General features: G+C 40.5%; 1 protein-coding gene across 2 annotated transcripts in view; it reads left to right on the top strand.

Annotated features, from left to right (window-relative positions):
• cyld3 (cylindromatosis (turban tumor syndrome) 3) overlaps positions 1-17,318 on the top strand; it is a 101,120-nt gene that overhangs the window by 18,023 nt on the left and 65,779 nt on the right. For both annotated transcript variants that reach the window (XM_067447634.1, XM_067447633.1), the window contains exons 11-12: positions 12,998-13,061; positions 13,367-13,553. In XM_067447634.1, coding sequence (XP_067303735.1) covers positions 12,998-13,061; positions 13,367-13,553 — 251 coding nt within the window. The remainder of the gene's footprint in view (positions 1-12,997; positions 13,062-13,366; positions 13,554-17,318) is intronic.

The following is a 17,318-nucleotide window of genomic DNA, read 5'->3' on the forward strand; positions in this document are numbered from 1 at the left end:
CAAACACACTGCAAAGATTTAGAGTTTTAACAGCAATAACTGAGTTTAAAGGGTTAAATCAAGCAGAGATAGCTCTCTAATGTATTAATTGCAGGTAATTATTGAATAGTGATTACGTTACACACACACTGACTCAGGTCCCCTGTTAGATAGTAAATCACGACGCCTGTGTGTTTGCTGTGACATTTCTTATCATCACAAACACACTGCAAAGATTTAGAGTTTTTACAGCAATACCTGAGTTTAAAGGGTTAAATCAAGCAGAAATAGCTCTCTAATGTATTAATTGCAGGTCATTATTGAATAGTGATTATGTTACACACACACACTGACTCAGGTCCCCTGTTAGATAGTAAATCACGACGCCTGTGTGTTTGCTGTGACATTTCTTATAATCACAAACACACTGCAAAGATTTAGAGTTTTTACAGCAATACCTGAGTTTAAAGGGTTAAATTAAGCAGAAATAGCTCTCTAATGTATTAATTGCAGGTCATTATTGAGTAGTGATTACGTTACACACACACACTGACTCAGGTCCCCTGTTAGATAGTAAATCACGACGCCTGTGTGTTTGCTGTGACATTTCTTATCATCACAAACACTCTGTAAAGATTTAGAGTTTTTACAGCAATACCTGAGTTTAAAGGGTTCAATCAAGCAGAAATAGCTCTCTAATGTATTAATTCCAGGTCATTATTGAATAATGAATATGTTACACACACACACTGAGTCGAGTCCCGTTAGATAGTAAATCACGACGCCTGTGTGTTTGCTGTGACATTTCTTATCATCACAAACACACTGCAAAGATTTAGAGTTTTTACAGCAATACCTGAGTTTAAAGGGTTAAATCAAGCAGAAATAGCTCTCTAATGTATTAATTGCAGGTCATTATTGAATAGTGATTACGTTACACACACACTCACTCAGGTCCCCTGTTAGATAGTAAATCACGACACCTGTGTGTTTGCTGTGACATTTCTTATAATCACAAACACACTGTAAAGATTTAGAGTTTTTACAGCAATAACTGAGTTTAAAGGGTTAAATCAAGCAGAAATAGCTCTCTAATGTATTAATTGCAGGTCAATATTGAATAGTGATTACGTTACACACACACTCACTCAGGTCCCCTGTTATATAGTAAATCACGACGCCTGTGTGTTTGCTGTGACATTTCTTATCATCATAAACACACTGCAAAGATTTAGAGTTTTTACAGCAATAACTGAGTTTAAAGGGTTAAATCAAGCAGAAATAGCTCTCTAATGTATTAATTGCAGGTCATTATTGAATAGTGATTACGTTACACACACACTGACTCAGGTCCCCTGTTAGATAGTAAATCACGACACCTGTGTGTTTGCTGTGACATTTCTTGTTGTCATAAACACACTGCAAAGATTTAGAGTTTTTACAGCAATACCTGAGTTTAAAGGGTTAAATCAAGCAGAAATAGCTCTCTAATGTATTAATTGCAGGTAATTATTGAATAGTGATTACGTTACACACACACACTCACTCAGGTCCCCTGTTAGATAGTAAATCACGACGCCTGTGTGTTTGCTGTGACATTTCTTATCATCATAAACACACTACAAAGATTTAGAGTTTTTACAGCAATACCTGAGTTTAAAGGGTTAAATCAAGCAGAAATAGCTCTCTAATGTATTAATTGCAGGTCATTATTGAATAGTGATTACGTTACACACACACACTCACTCAGGTCCCCTGTTAGATAGTAAATCACGACGCCTGTGTGTTTGCTGTGACATTTCTTATCATCATAAACACACTACAAAGATTTAGAGTTTTTACAGCAATACCTGAGTTTAAAGGGTTAAATCAAGCAGAAATAGCTCTCTAATGTATTAATTGCAGGTCATTATTGAATAGTGATTACGTTACACACACACACTCACTCAGGTCCCCTGTTAGATAGTAAATCACGACGCCTGTGTGTTTGCTGTGACATTTCTTATCATCATAAACACACTGTAAAGATTTAGAGTTTTTACAGCAATACCTGAGTTTAAAGGGTTAAATCAAGCAGAAATAGCTCTCTAATGTATTAATTGCAGGTCATTATTGAATAGTGATTACGTTACACACACACTGACTCAGGTCCCCTGTTAGATAGTAAATCACGACACCTGTGTGTTTGCTGTGACATTTCTTATCATCACAAACACACTGTAAAGATTTAGAGTTTTTACAGCAATACCTGAGTTTAAAGGGTTAAATCAAGCAGAAATAGCTCTCTAATGTATTAATTGCAGGTAATTATTGAATAGTGATTACGTTACACACACACACTCACTCAGGTCCCCTGTTAGATAGTAAATCACGACGCCTGTGTGTTTGCTGTGACATTTCTTATCATCATAAACACACTACAAAGATTTAGAGTTTTTACAGCAATACCTGAGTTTAAAGGGTTAAATCAAGCAGAAATAGCTCTCTAATGTATTAATTGCAGGTAATTATTGAATAGTGATTACGTTACACACACACACTCACTCAGGTCCCCTGTTAGATAGTAAATCACGACACCTGTGTGTTTGCTGTGACATTTCTTATCATCACAAACACACTGTAAAGATTTAGAGTTTTTACAGCAATACCTGAGTTTAAAGGGTTAAATCAAGCAGAAATAGCTCTCTAATGTATTAAATGCAGGTCATTATTGAATAGTGATTACGTTACACACACACTGACTCAGGTCCCCTGTTAGATAGTAAATCACGACGCCTGTGTGTTTCTCTCCTCAACCCCCACAACCCCCCACTCAAAATTTACATTTCAATAAGGGAGACTTGAAAAACCAGTTTGTGAACCACAGGCCAATAGAGCTCAAACTACCAATGTGGCAGAACCCTTCTCAAATAAACTAGAGAAGATGCTGGGATTTGCCCTGCCAAATTAAACTAAATTACAGTTTTTACAATCGCTAGGCCACATTTCTCAATACTTTGGTCATTTTCAAAACTTGTTCTCCAAACCAACTTTCTGCTTCACATCAGTTATTTCACATCCAAAATCCACAAAAACTAACAAAACACTTAATTCACGTCTCAAATCAAGTGCCAATGATCCACAGTTTAGCTTGCACAGACTGAAGTTGTGATCACTCTGTGAAGAGTTTTGAAAAAGTGACCAACATTTGTTTGACAAATTTGAGAGTGCCAGAGACTTTGACTAAGGAGAATATTCTGAGCACAGTGTGTGATGTTATTGAGATCTTTTATGAAACTTTTTAGAGGTGACAAAAGTGAGAGTTCCAGAGTATCTAGCTGAAGAAAAAAGTCTGAGCACAGCATGCGATACTGTTGAGATCCCTTCTGAAACTTTAGAGGAGACACATATGAGCAATCCAGTCTCTCTAGCCAAGGAGACAAATCAGAGCATAGTATGTGATGTTGTTGAGATCTCTTATGAAACTTTAGTGGAGATAAACATGAGAGAATGTCATTTTTTGTCTCAGGATAAACATGTGAGAAGCAGGAGACTTAGCCTTATGTCTCAATTTGATTCACTTGATCTCATTTCTGTCTAGGAGAAAGATGTGAGTTGAGAAGGAGATCTCAGGTTTGATTTTCCTTTCCTCTAGGTTGGCCTTTGGTTCACAAACTGGGTTTTTAGGGCCCTATAAAATCCGTTTTATTTTTTCCCAAATTCCGTTTTTTCCGTTTTAATTTTTGCAGATTCCTTTTTTTCCGTTAAAATGTTTGGTAATTCAGTTTTTTTACCCTTTACTGTAATTTTGGTGAAAAAAGAGTTTGCTTTTAATGTTAATATAATACAACATAAAACAAAAAATAGGAATGACCTTAAATTTATCGAGGTAACAAACATCACATTTACTTTTTAGGACAAATATGATATTTGACATAACACTGCACTTCAAATACTTCAAATATTAATGGTTATTAGCTTTAAACATTCCGGTAAAATAAATTATAATAGTTTATATAAGTTAAAATGAAAGTGCTCCATTAGCTTTTTCTTTCAAGTAATTTTTTTTTTTTAAATAACTAAAAAAAAAAAATCATAAGAATCATATTTTACAGTACTCTTAAGTACTATTAAGTAAAACATTTAAATTTGAAAATTAACATAAAAAAAAAACATTGCACCATGAAATCATGTAGTGAATTGTTCTGTGTTTAACAATCACCATTATGATATCCAGAGCTGTGAAAAATAAAAATACACGAAAACACAACACTGCCAGAAGTTTTTTTCCCCAACTTCAAAGGCCCCTTTAAATGATTAAAACTAGATGCTTAATTGTAACTTTAAGGTTACTTATCATGTAAACTACCCATATAGAGCATGTTAAATGCATGTTTGGAACAGACTAACAGAGGGGAAAACGGTCGCATTTGCAGCAGATATGCATTGCTGCCTAATGTACACATTATAAATCAAAGCACGAGATGACCGGGGTCGAGCAGAACACCTGAAAATCTGACAGAATGGACAATATTTGTCTGTCTGTGCAATACACGAGCGCGGCTCACGCTCTCCATACGGAAAGCTTCTGCGCCGCCTGCGCGTGCAGTGTGAAACCGCCGTTAGCGTCGAGTTTCTTAACTTTTTCGCTGCCGAAAGCAGAGCCGTGGAGACCAACTTCGCCATACTTTCATTGTTTTGAAGGGCGAGCTGAAATGACGGGAGGGGTTGTGTCGCGAAGATTTGCTTCCCCCGGTCTGCACTTTCCTCAGACATACGTTCTCCACCCACACGACACAGAATTTCATTACAAATATGTAAAATTCCGGGGAAATCTGCGTTAACACCAGATTCCGCGTTAATATGCAGATTCCGCGTTAATATGCCAATTCCGCGATTCCGTCCGCGATTCCGTGATCGCGGAAATTATAGGGCCCTAGGTTTTCAAGTCTTCCCTTATTTATTATTATTAAAATGTAAATTGTGTGGGGGGTTGTGTGGATCTACTGTGTTTGTGGGCCCAGTTTACAGCAGTTAGTTCACCTACAAATGAAAATTAGCCCATGATTTACTCACCCTCAAGTCATCCCAAGTGTATATGACATTCTTTTTTCAAATGAATAAAATCTGAGTTATTTAAATTTATATTAAAAAAGTCCTGGCTCTTCCCAGCTTTAAAATGCCAGTGCCTTGTCGGTCCATAAAAGTGCATCTAACCATCATATAACTGATCCACACAGTAACTGATCCATAGACTAAAATACTAGCTCTCGGTTTTCAGTGCCACACGAATCACATTGCGCTTAAAGGCCAACTCCGGTGAGAAATGACCCTAGGGGTAATTAACAGATGGTTACCGAGTAGATCGTTCTCTGGGATGCGGTTTCATGAAAATCGAATTTAAAGAGTTTTATCTCTAAACACAGATTAGCTTATAATGTTTGTCTATGGGGCATGGAATAAGTGAAATTAAATCGCTAGTTAATACCACTAACAAGGCTCAAAATAACCTCACACTAACACGGCAGCATAATGAGGATCCCTACATGCAAACCGCAGCATTGAGAACTTGTTAGAGTACAAACGGTTTAATAAGAAGATACTTTCTAAAGACAGTACATTACACGTTTACAGACTGCAGCCATCTTGGAAAACAGTCTCGACTAGTCGAGCCACGAACGCTGTGCTAAGTGAGCTGATCGATAGGAATTAAGTTTGTGAAATCTAATTACATGGACTTTTTTTTCTTTTTTTTTCTCTACTGCGTTCAGTGCTTTCTTCCGGAAACAATGGCCCATATGAGATTCCAAGTCACAGTTCATCACTTAGCACAGCGTTCGTCACTCAAATCTGTGTTTAGAGATAAAACTCTTTACACTTGATTTCCATGAAAACGCATCCCAGAGAACGATCTACTCGGTAACCATCTATTAATTACCCCAAGGGTCATTTCTCACCAGAGTTGTACTTTAAAGAGTAACCCTTCTTCACCCATGAATCCTTGACGTATGTGCACTGACAAACGCAGAAGAGAGAAGATAGAGCTAAACAAAACTTAGCGTCAGGGGTTACTCTTTTCATAATAACACTAAAACACAATTTCTTTCAATAAAAATAGTTTGTTTAGTCTATAAAGTTTAAAATATGGACATTGTTCTTACACAAACGTGCCACTTTGCTTCAGAAGGCTCTTCATTACTCACGTGCTATATGGGTGAACACCTGAAGCACACGCCCCAAAAGCTGTATCTCTGACAGTCCACGAATGCTAAACTAAAATGCTAAAATTAATACAAAATTATTTTTAAAAAAATAGGAAGTATCCCAGTAAACATAGTTGCTTATGTCATAGTAGGTTCAGTTAAGTGAACATACACTTTGAGAAAAAGTAACTTTAAAATTATTAACTTATAAAAAAAAAAAAAAAAAAAAAATATATATATATATTTTTTTTTTTTTTTACAGTGAGGACAATACAGTGTTATATTACAACTACTGACAGACCGTCCTGAAAAGCACTGTTTATTTCATGTGTATCATATCTTTTGTATTTATTTGTGCTTTCACTTGTAATGTGTTTGGGCTAGTGGTTTAGATGTGTTCTTGAAATTGGAATAGAGAATAGTGTGTGTGTTGAGTTTGCTGCTCAACCCCCCAGCAGTAATTTACATTTCAATGCATGAAGACTCTCACAGGTGAGACACAGAACCTCACTACTGTTACCTGTGTCCTAGACCAAATACACTGCCAAAAATAAATTGAAATTACATGATGAAATGAAATTACAATCGCTAGGACATATTTACCAATATTTAGGAGAACTGAGTGAGGAGTTTATAAATTTGCTAACCAACTTTCAGCTTCACAGCAGTTAATTTTACTTTTACAAATCAACTCATTCTTACAGAGCATTAGCAGCGCAGGTTTACATCAACACTAACATCAGGAACATTATACAATTAAAATGTCTTTACAAAACTAGAATGACACTCTCTGCTGCTTATAATTCACTGCATGCTTACATTACAGTACAACATTATTCCTAAGTTTCCTCTTTTGAATGGATGGTAATGGACTAACACTTGTGTTGGTGTTCAGTTTCATCAAAGTTGCTTTGATAGTGTTTGATTTTTTTAGCAGGATAAATTGCATTACAGTATTACTGTATACATGTTGTAAATTGCTGTCTCATTCAGTTTTGTATTATGTTATTGTTTTGTCCATAAGTTTAACACTTTTGAAAACAGCATGTAAGGATGTGCGAATTGGCCTGTAGAACAAAGATTTGATTGTGTTTGTGTCAAAGTGAGAAAAGATTTCAGGTAAATTAAAAGATGTTGCCATTGAATGCATTTTTTGCTAAAGCAATGTTGATCCACAGTTAAGCTGTGATATAAAATGTTCTTTTACAAAACATTTCTCAATAATAAACACACTTTTTCAACTTTTTCAACTCTTCACACAGTGATAACAACTTCAGTCTGTGCAAGCTAAACTGTGGATCATTGGCACTTGATTTGAGACGTGAATTAAGTGTTTTGTTGGTTTTTGTGGATTTTGAATGTGAAATAACTGATGTGAAGCAGAAAGTTGGTTTGGAGAACTGTGTGAAGGATTTTGAAAATGACCAAAGTATTGAGAAATGTGGCCTAGCGATTGTAAAAACTGTAATTTAGTTTAATTTGGCAGGGCAAATCCCAGCATCTTCTTTAGTTTATTTGAGAAGGGTTCTGCCACATTGGTAGTTTGAGCTCTATTGGCCTGTGGTTCACAAACTGGTTTTTCAAGTCTTCCCTTATTGAAATGTAAATTGTGAGTGGGGGGTTGTGGGGGTTGAGGAGAGAAACACACAGGCGTCGTGATTTACTATCTAACAGGGGACCTGAGTCAGTGTGTGTGTAACGTAATCACTATTCAATAATGACCTGCATTTAATACATTAGAGAGCTATTTCTGCTTGATTTAACCCTTTAAACTCAGTTATTGCTGTAAAAACTCTAAATCTTTACAGTGTGTTTGTGATGATAAGAAATGTCACAGCAAACACACAGGCGTCGTGATTTACTATCTAACAGGGGACCTGAGTGAGTGTGTGTGTAACGTAATCACTATTCAATAATGACCGGCAATTAATACATTAGAGAGCTATTTCTGCTTGATTTAACCCTTTAAACTCAGGTATTGCTGTAAAAACTCTAAATCTTTGCAGTGTGTTTGTGATGATAAGAAATGTCACAGCAAACACACAGGCGTCGTGATTTACTATCTAACAGGGGACCTGAGTCAGTGTGTGTGTGTAACGTAAATCACTATTCAATAATGACCTGCAATTAATACATTAGAGAGCTATTTCTGCTTGATTTAACCCTTTAAACTCAGGTATTGCTGTAAAACCTCTAAATCTTTGCAGAGTGTTTGTGATGATAAGAAATGTCACAGCAAACACACAGGCGTCGTGATTTACTATCTAACAGGGGACCTGAGTCAGTGTGTGTGTGTAACGTAATCACTATTCAATAATGACCTGCAATTAATACATTAGAGAGCTATTTCTGCTTGATTTAACCCTTTAAACTCAGGTATTGCTGTAAAACCTCTAAATCTTTGCAGAGTGTTTGTGATGATAAGAAATGTCACAGCAAACACACAGGCGTCGTGATTTACTATCTAACAGGGGACCTGAGTCAGTGTGTGTGCAACGTAATCACTATTCAATAATGACCTGCAATTAATACATTAGAGAGCTATTTCTGCTTGATTTAACCCTTTAAACTCAGGTATTGCTGTAAAAACTCTAAATCTTTACAGTGTGTTTGTGATGATAAGAAATGTCACAGCAAACACACAGGTGTCGTGATTTACTATCTAACAGGGGACCTGAGTCAGTGTGTGTGTAACGTAATCACTATTCAATAATGACCTGCATTTAATACATTACAGAGCTATTTCTGCTTGATTTAACCCTTTAAACTCAGTTATTGCTGTAAAAACTCTAAATCTTTACAGTGTGTTTGTGATTATAAGAAATGTCACAGCAAACACACAGGCGTCGTGATTTACTATCTAACAGGGGACCTGAGTCAGTGTGTGTGTAACATATTCACTATTCAATAATGACCGGCAATTAATACATTAGAGAGCTATTTCTGCTTGATTTAACCCTTTAAACTCAGGTATTGCTGTAAAAACTCTAAATCTTTACAGAGTGTTTGTGATGATAAGAAATGTCACAGCAAACACACAGGCGTCGTGATTTACTATCTAACAGGGGACCTGAGTCAGTGTGTGTGTGTAACATAATCACTATTCAATAATGACCTGCAATTAATACATTAGAGAGCTATTTCTGCTTGATTTAACCCTTTAAACTCAGGTATTGCTGTAAAAACTCTAAATCTTTACAGTGTGTTTGTGATGATAAGAAATGTCACAGCAAACACACAGGCGTCGTGATTTACTATCTAACAGGGGACCTGAGTCAGTGTGTGTGTAACGTAATCACTATTCAATAATGACCTGCAATTAATACATTAGAGAGCTATTTCTGCTTGATTTAACCCTTTAAACTCAGGTATTGCTGTAAAAACTCTAAATCTTTACAGTGTGTTTGTGATGATAAGAAATGTCACAGCAAACACACAGGCGTCGTGATTTACTATCTAACAGGGGACCTGAGTCAGTGTGTGTGTAACGTAATCACTATTCAATAATGACCTGTAATATTCAATAATGTAAATATATTGGTGTACCTGACAATAATCTTAAATGAGAGATGTGGACTGATCATATACTGTAATTATGAAGACACAACAGAGAATGAATTTCTTAAAGAAATGACTTTTCTGTAATGTATTAGGTATTATGTCTAAGGTATATTGTGTTTGTGTGTGTGTGTGTGTGTGTGTGCCTATTGTGATACCAGATGCCTGTGTAAACAAGTTAACTTATTTTAAGGTGTTGACTAACATACTAAAGCACAAGAAGACTTGTTGACTAACTAAGTGTAGTGTGTTACTTGATGTTACATCTTGTAACTTTATTGCGACTGTGTAATAAATATATTTAAAAATAAATTAAAGTATTAAAGTATATTTTAGGTTACAAATAAATACTTCTCAGTACATTCAAAAGAACACAGTTATTATAAAAAGACATATTATTACTTGACACATTATATAGTCTGTACGAAGCTTAACTGCATTTATGTTATTTATTTGTAAAGACATGTAATGGTGGAGATGGCATATATATATATGCCAAATGCATATATATATATATATATATATATATATATATATATATATATATATATATATATATATATATATATATATATATATATATATATATATATATATATAAAATGAAGACAGACTTGACTGCCAGCTCACTTCACATTCACACACAGCTCCACTGCAGACTAATGGAGGTCCCCTGTTGGATAGGTAGACATCGGTCACACACAAACACACACAGCTCCATTAGAGTCTATGGAGGTCCCCTGTTGGATAGGTAGACATCGTTCAGGTCCCCTCTTGGCATATTTTTAAAAAAATAAAAAAATGCTTATTTGAAGTTATATTATGAATAAGGACCTTAAAAGAAAATTTTGTATGTGATTTTTGTTTCTTCAAAATGACTAGAAACACAGGTCCCCTCTTGGATAGTGTAGAGTGATAGTCCCCTCTTGGTAATATAGACGTGTATGTGTGTGTGTGTGTGTGTGTGAGGGAGTGTGGGTGTGAGAGAGTGGGTGTGAGAGTGGGTGTGAGTGAGAGTGTGAGAGTGGGTGTGAGGGAGTGTGTGTGAGAGCGTAACAGGGTGTGAGGGAGTGTGTGTGAGAGCGTAACAGGGTGTGAGGAAGTGTGTGTGAGAGCGTAACAGGGTGTGAGAGAGTGGGTGTGAGAGTGGGTGTGAGTGAGAGTGTGAGAGTGGGTGTGAGGGAGTGTGTGTGAGAGCGTAACAGGGTGTGAGGGAGTGTGTGTGAGAGCGTAACAGGGTGTGAGGAAGTGTGTGTGAGAGCGTAACAGGGTGTGAGGGAGTGTGTGTGAGAGCGTAACAGGGTGTGAGAGTGAGTGTGTGAGAGTGTATGAGAGCGTGTGAGGGAGTGTGTGTGAGAGCGTAACAGGGTGTGAGGGAGTGTGTGTGAGAGCGTAACAGGGTGTGAGAGTAAAAGAGTGAGAGTGTATGAGAGCGTGTGAGGGAGTGTGTGTGAGAGCGTAACAGGGTGTGAGGGAGTGTGTGTGAGGGAGTGTGTGTGAGAGCGTAACAGGGTGTGAGAGTGAGAGAGTGAGAGTGTATGAGAGCGTGTGAGGGAGTGTGTGTGAGAGCGTAACAGGGTGTGAGGGAGTGTGTGAGAGCGTAACAGGGTGTGAGGGAGTGTGTGTGAGAGCGTAACAGGGTGTGAGGGAGTGTGTGTGAGAGCGTAACAGGGTGTGAGGGAGTGTGTGTGAGAGCGTAACAGGGTGTGAGGGAGTGTGTGTGAGAGCGTAACAGGGTGTGAGGGAGTGTGTGTGAGAGCGTAACAGGGTGTGAGGAAGTGTGTGTGAGAGCGTAACAGGGTGTGAGGGAGTGTGTGTGAGAGCGTAACAGGGTGTGAGGGAGTGTGTGTGAGAGCGTAACAGGGTGTGAGAGTGAGAGTGTATGAGAGCGTGTGAGGGAGTGTGTGTGAGAGCGTAACAGGGTGTGAGGGAGTGTGTGTGAGAGCGTAACAGGGTGTGAGAGTGAGAGAGTGAGAGTGTATGAGAGCGTGTGAGGGAGTGTGTGTGAGAGCGTAACAGGGTGTGAGAGTGAGAGAGTGAGAGTGTATGAGAGCGTGTGAGGGAGTGTGTGTGAGAGCGTAACAGGGTGTGAGGGAGTGTGTGTGAGAGCGTAACAGGGTGTGAGGGAGTGTGTGTGAGAGCGTAACAGGGTGTGAGAGTGAGAGAGTGAGAGTGTATGAGAGCGTGTGAGGGAGTGTGTGTGAGAGCGTAACAGGGTGTGAGGGAGTGTGTGTGAGAGCGTAACAGGGTGTGAGGGAGTGTGTGTGAGAGCGTAACAGGGTGTGAGGGAGTGTGTGTGAGAGCGTAACAGGGTGTGAGAGTGAGAGAGTGAGAGTGTATGAGAGCGTGTGAGGGAGTGTGTGTGAGAGCGTAACAGGGTGTGAGGGAGTGTGTGTGAGAGCGTAACAGGGTGTGAGGGAGTGTGTGTGAGAGCGTAACAGGGTGTGAGGGAGTGTGTGAGAGCGTAACAGGGTGTGAGGGAGTGTGTGTGAGAGCGTAACAGGGTGTGAGGGAGTGTGTGAGAGCGTAACAGGGTGTGAGGGAGTGTGTGTGAGAGCGTAACAGGGTGTGAGGGAGTGTGTGTGAGAGCGTAACAGGGTGTGAGGGAGTGTGTGTGAGAGCGTAATAGGGTGTGAGGGAGTGTGTGTGAGAGCGTAACGGTGTGAGGGAGTGTGTGTGAGAGCGTAACAGGGTGTGAGGGAGTGTGTGTGAGAGCGTAACAGGGTGTGAGGGAGTGTGTGTGAGAGCGTAACAGGGTGTGAGGGAGTGTGTAACAGGGTGTGAGGGAGTGTGTGTGAGAGCGTAACAGGGTGTGAGGGAGTGTGTGTGAAAGCGTAACAGGGTGTGAGGGAGTGTGTGTGAGAGCGTAATAGGGTGTGAGGGAGTGTGTGTGAGAGCGTAACGGTGTGAGGGAGTGTGTGTGAGAGCGTAACAGGGTGTGAGGGAGTGTGTGTGAGAGCGTAACAGGGTGTGAGGGAGTGTGTGTGAGAGCGTAACAGGGTGTGAGGGAGTGTGTAACAGGGTGTGAGGGAGTGTGTGTGAGAGCGTAACAGGGTGTGAGGGAGTGTGTGTGAGAGCGTAACAGGGTGTGAGGGAGTGTGTGTGAGAGCGTAACAGGGTGTGAGGGAGTGTGTGTGAGAGAGTGTGGGATATGAGAGGGTGTATGTGAGGGTGTTTGATAGTGTTTGAGGGAGTGTGTGTGAGAAAGCATGAGAATGAAAAAACACATTCCCCAACTTTTGTGATCTTCTCAGTCTGAAATGAATGATTGTGTTCAGATCCGGAGGAGTTCCTCAACCAGCTGTTCCTGCTGCTCCGGGTCGAACCGCTTCTGAAGATCAGGTGAGCATCGCTGGTCATCCAGAGGAAAGGGGCGGGGCCTGGGCGGGGCCGTTAGTGTGATGAATCTAGCAGTTATGGGAAGGGGCGGGGCATTTCCCAAACACCAATCACAACAAACTAATCCAGCCAACCAATCAGAGCACAGTGTGCTTTTCAGAAGGAGGGGCTTCATAGAGACAGGAGTTACTGACAGACTGGGAGGAGCGGAGCCGCAACAATGGAGGATATGAGGAGTAATCTATAGGCCTCTTTAGATCTGTTTCCAGGAGATTAACCTGTGTGTGTGTGTGTGTGTGTGTGTGCAGGTCAGCCAGTCAGCAGCCGCAGCAGTGTGTCCTCTATCAGCTCTTCCCTCCGTCTGCTCCAGCTTCTCCTTCTTCTCCTCTGCTGTCTCCCGTGTCTCCGCTCTCGTCTCCGGCCGCGGTGAGAGTGTCCAGCGTTCAGGCTCTGCTGGAGTCCTCCTTCATGCTCTCCGGACTCAAGCTCACAGAGGTCAGACACACACACACACACACACACACACGCAAACAGAGGTCAGACACACATACGCACAACAGTAGCGGATATAGGCACGGCCAAACCCAGTTGCCGGGACAGCATTTTTTCATGGCACGTGGGCGGCACGAGCAGGTAAAAAACAAACACAAATGCTCTGCCGTGAAGCGGTTTCCTATCATCTGTAATCTCACTGTGTGGGAACTGCCGCCCTGTTAACCTTTCCTAAACACGTCAGAGGGGGGTTCGATCCGCCCTCATCGTTTTTTTTTACTCATTACAATCAGATGCGTTCATCAGGGATTTTATATCAGGGACATGATTGTGTGCATTTACCGTATTTTCCGCACTATAAGGCGCACTTAAAAGCCTTTAATTTTCTCAAAAACCGACAGTGCGCCTTATAATCCGGAGCGCCTTATATATGGATCAAGGCACTGTGTCAAAATGTTTCAGTATGAAAAACCAATAAAAACGCGCGTCCGTGTCTCTACAGTCACTATTTGAATGAAGCCAACAGCAATACTACGGCGCATGAACATCAATGAATTTCGAGGCGGTCCTTCTTGGTGCTTTCGTTTTCTGAAAAGACGTAATCTCTCCATACGCAAACGTACTACCGCCTCGCAGCAACTGCCAAAAGATTACCAAGGCTGGGAGATATTGTTAATATGCACATCAACGTTTGAACAACGTTACCATGGGAGTGAATGGAGTTGTCAGAACGCTTAATAAAGTTTGACTTAAGCAATATTCGCATGGGATTAGTATCTGGGATTTAGAAATTTCTCCCCCACATCTGAGTTTTGCGTGGCAGTGGCACATTCGCACGTGATAAGCAAACCCTGCGATTTTACTCGATTTACTGACTTCTCCCGGATATGATGTCAGGACTTGTAAATGTTTTTTCGTTATAGCAGTATGAAATCATAAACAGTCGTATCGATATCGTTTTGATAGTTTTATAGAAATACAAATTATTTTGTTCAGTTAGAGAACACGCTAATTAAAAACTGAACTGAGCACAGACCAGCGGCAGGAGTCAGATTTCATTCATATATGGCGGAAGATTGAGTTTCAAAGCTAAATGTAAAAGTGCCCATTTAAGCGAGCTTGTCATTGTACTGTTCTGTTGTTCTGTTTTTCATTAAGAATAGTATTGATGTTAATATTAAACACACCATTCAAGCAATTTGCTCCCAAATTGGTACTCATTCAAAAGCGAAAGTATAATCCGTGCGGGAATTCATAAAGGTGCGCATAATGAATGCAGCCTCCATTCTTCGTGAAAGATAAAGACAGAAATGCACACAGGAAAAAAAACCTTGCAAAAGTGATATCCGATCGGCCCAATCCTGGCCAAATCACAGAGATGCCGATTCGCACGGGACTAATATTATCACAGGACTCAGTGTTCGGCGAAATATGGGAGGTAATTTGCGGGGAATTTTTGCTTTACAAATTACAGACATGGCCGATTTGCAGGGGATTAAGATCACAGACAACCTCTGCAATTATTACAAATCACCAGAGGTCCCAGATAATACGAATCCCGTGCGAATAGTCAGTTTGTCTGACTGTTTTGTTGACGTTCCCTTTAGCACAGCTCCATCTAGAGGATGCATAACGCAAACCCAGTCAAACGTTTGACTGCAGTAGTTTCTAGGCGATTCTATGCGCCTTATAATCCGGTGCGCCCTATATATGAAAACAGTTTTAAAATAGGCCATTCATTGAAGGTGCGCCTTATAATCGGGTGCGCCTTATAGCGCCGAAAATACGGTAATTTTTTGCTTTCACCGGGACGATTAGAGTCTGCACAGCGGGACTGAAGCGCTCATCTGAGCACGACAGCTCAGCGTTATTTCAGTAGCAACACGTTTTAGCGCCTGATCGCCTTTGATTTTACACAAACGACCCAAAATAATACTCTGCTAGTTAACTACAGATGAGTTTTTTTATAGATATATCTGTACAAAAAAATCACTTTTCAGTGATGTAGGCTACGAGCATAGATCCGACCTGTCCGCTTACCTGGCAGGCGTTTCCAGTTCAATCGGGTTTCCTCATTCCCACACAGCCTAAGAGAGGCCTGAAACCGAGAATACGGGAATCTGAGCACTTTCCTCCTGCTTACACGTTCACGTGCCATATCATGTCCGATCTGTGCCACACGACAGGGGAAACATCTGAATTTGGTCTCGTCACCATGACGTGTAGATGCGGCCTCAGATAACAGGATGTGATGACAGTCAGTGTAATGAAGGATTGTGCTAGGCACATTTGGCAGACGCTTTACTTTGCATTCGAGGTACACATTTCACATTCTTGCTTTCCCTGGGAATCGAACCCATGAGCGTGGCGTTGCTAGCACCAGCTCTACTGGTTGAGCTACAGGAACGCAATAAGGATGATTAAAACATTCAATATTTCATCTGTAGCCTAGATATTTTATTACTGTTGCTCTCTGCTTATGTAAAAAATAAAAATATCTTATCGCATATAGGCCTAGGCTATTTACAATTCAATGTAGAACCGCCACTGCCCACACACACACACACACACACACACACACATATCCATTTTCCACCAGAATGAACCGGGTGCTAGTTCGGAGCCAGTGCTAGACTCAGTTCATAGTTGGTTCGACTTGAGAGCTTTCTTAGGGTGCGTTCACACTTGTAGTTCAGTTAGTTTGGTTCGTTTGGTCCGGACCAAAAAACAAAAACAAACATAATAGTCCTGGTCCGCTTAGCGTTCACACGGGCATTTTTAACAGCGAACCTAAAGTTACCGAACCAAAGGCACAGGGAGACGATCACAACCTGATTGGTCGGCTTATATGACGTAGGAGCTGCTTACCAGCATTCAAAACAATGCTGTGTGCGGATTACACGCGCGAGCATTTTATCCGTGTACATATGGCATTATTTTTCACCAGAGAACTCATGAAGAGCTCGTGAAATGTTCACAACATTCAAAACCGCAGCAGGATTTCCTCCGTTGTACAAAAGAGACGGCCGTTCTGTCGTCTGTACCTGCTAATAATGGGCAACACAGGAACTTTGATGAGAAGAGCCAGGTCTGCTTTTTGTGCGTTTTTTCTAGCATTTTCGAAACATGCTCGTCTGACCAAATATTGATTAGGCACCTCCTCGTTGCTCCACGTTTGCCCTCTAACGTTAACGTTACTCATTTTGGATAACGTACACCGATCTTTCCGCGTCATCAAATCAGCTGCATTATGCATGGCATCTTGTGACATTACGTCCGGTTTTTGGTTTGTTTACATGTCTTTGGTCCGTGTTGCGTTCATATATCAATCGAACCGCACCAGAGTTCGTTTGGAAGCGGACCGAGACTCCTCTTTTTAGCGCTCTCAGTCCGCTTGTTTGGTGCGCACCAGAGTTCAGATGGCAGCGTTCACATGTGTTCAAATGAACCGCACTAACCGAGCAACCGCACCAGGGTTCGTTTTAATCCAACCAAACATGACAAGTGTGAACGCACCCTAAGAACCGTTTGCTAAGAGCCACAACAGAGCCAGGTCTTACGTCATACCAGAGTCCTGCATGGGTCCATCCCAGACCCGTTAATATTTGGCCCGTTACCCGATCTGTGCCCCAAATAAATCATACGCTTAAATCATTCCAATAAAAATGCTTAATTTTTTTATCACAACAGCATCATGAATGGGCTAATGAAACAGGCTAAAGTGTCTTTATAGACTCGTTGTCAACAATTTTATATACTTTACTCAGC

Source organism: Pseudorasbora parva, chromosome 1, assembly GCF_024679245.1.
Source record: "Pseudorasbora parva isolate DD20220531a chromosome 1, ASM2467924v1, whole genome shotgun sequence".
Lineage (NCBI taxonomy): Eukaryota > Metazoa > Chordata > Actinopteri > Cypriniformes > Gobionidae > Pseudorasbora > Pseudorasbora parva.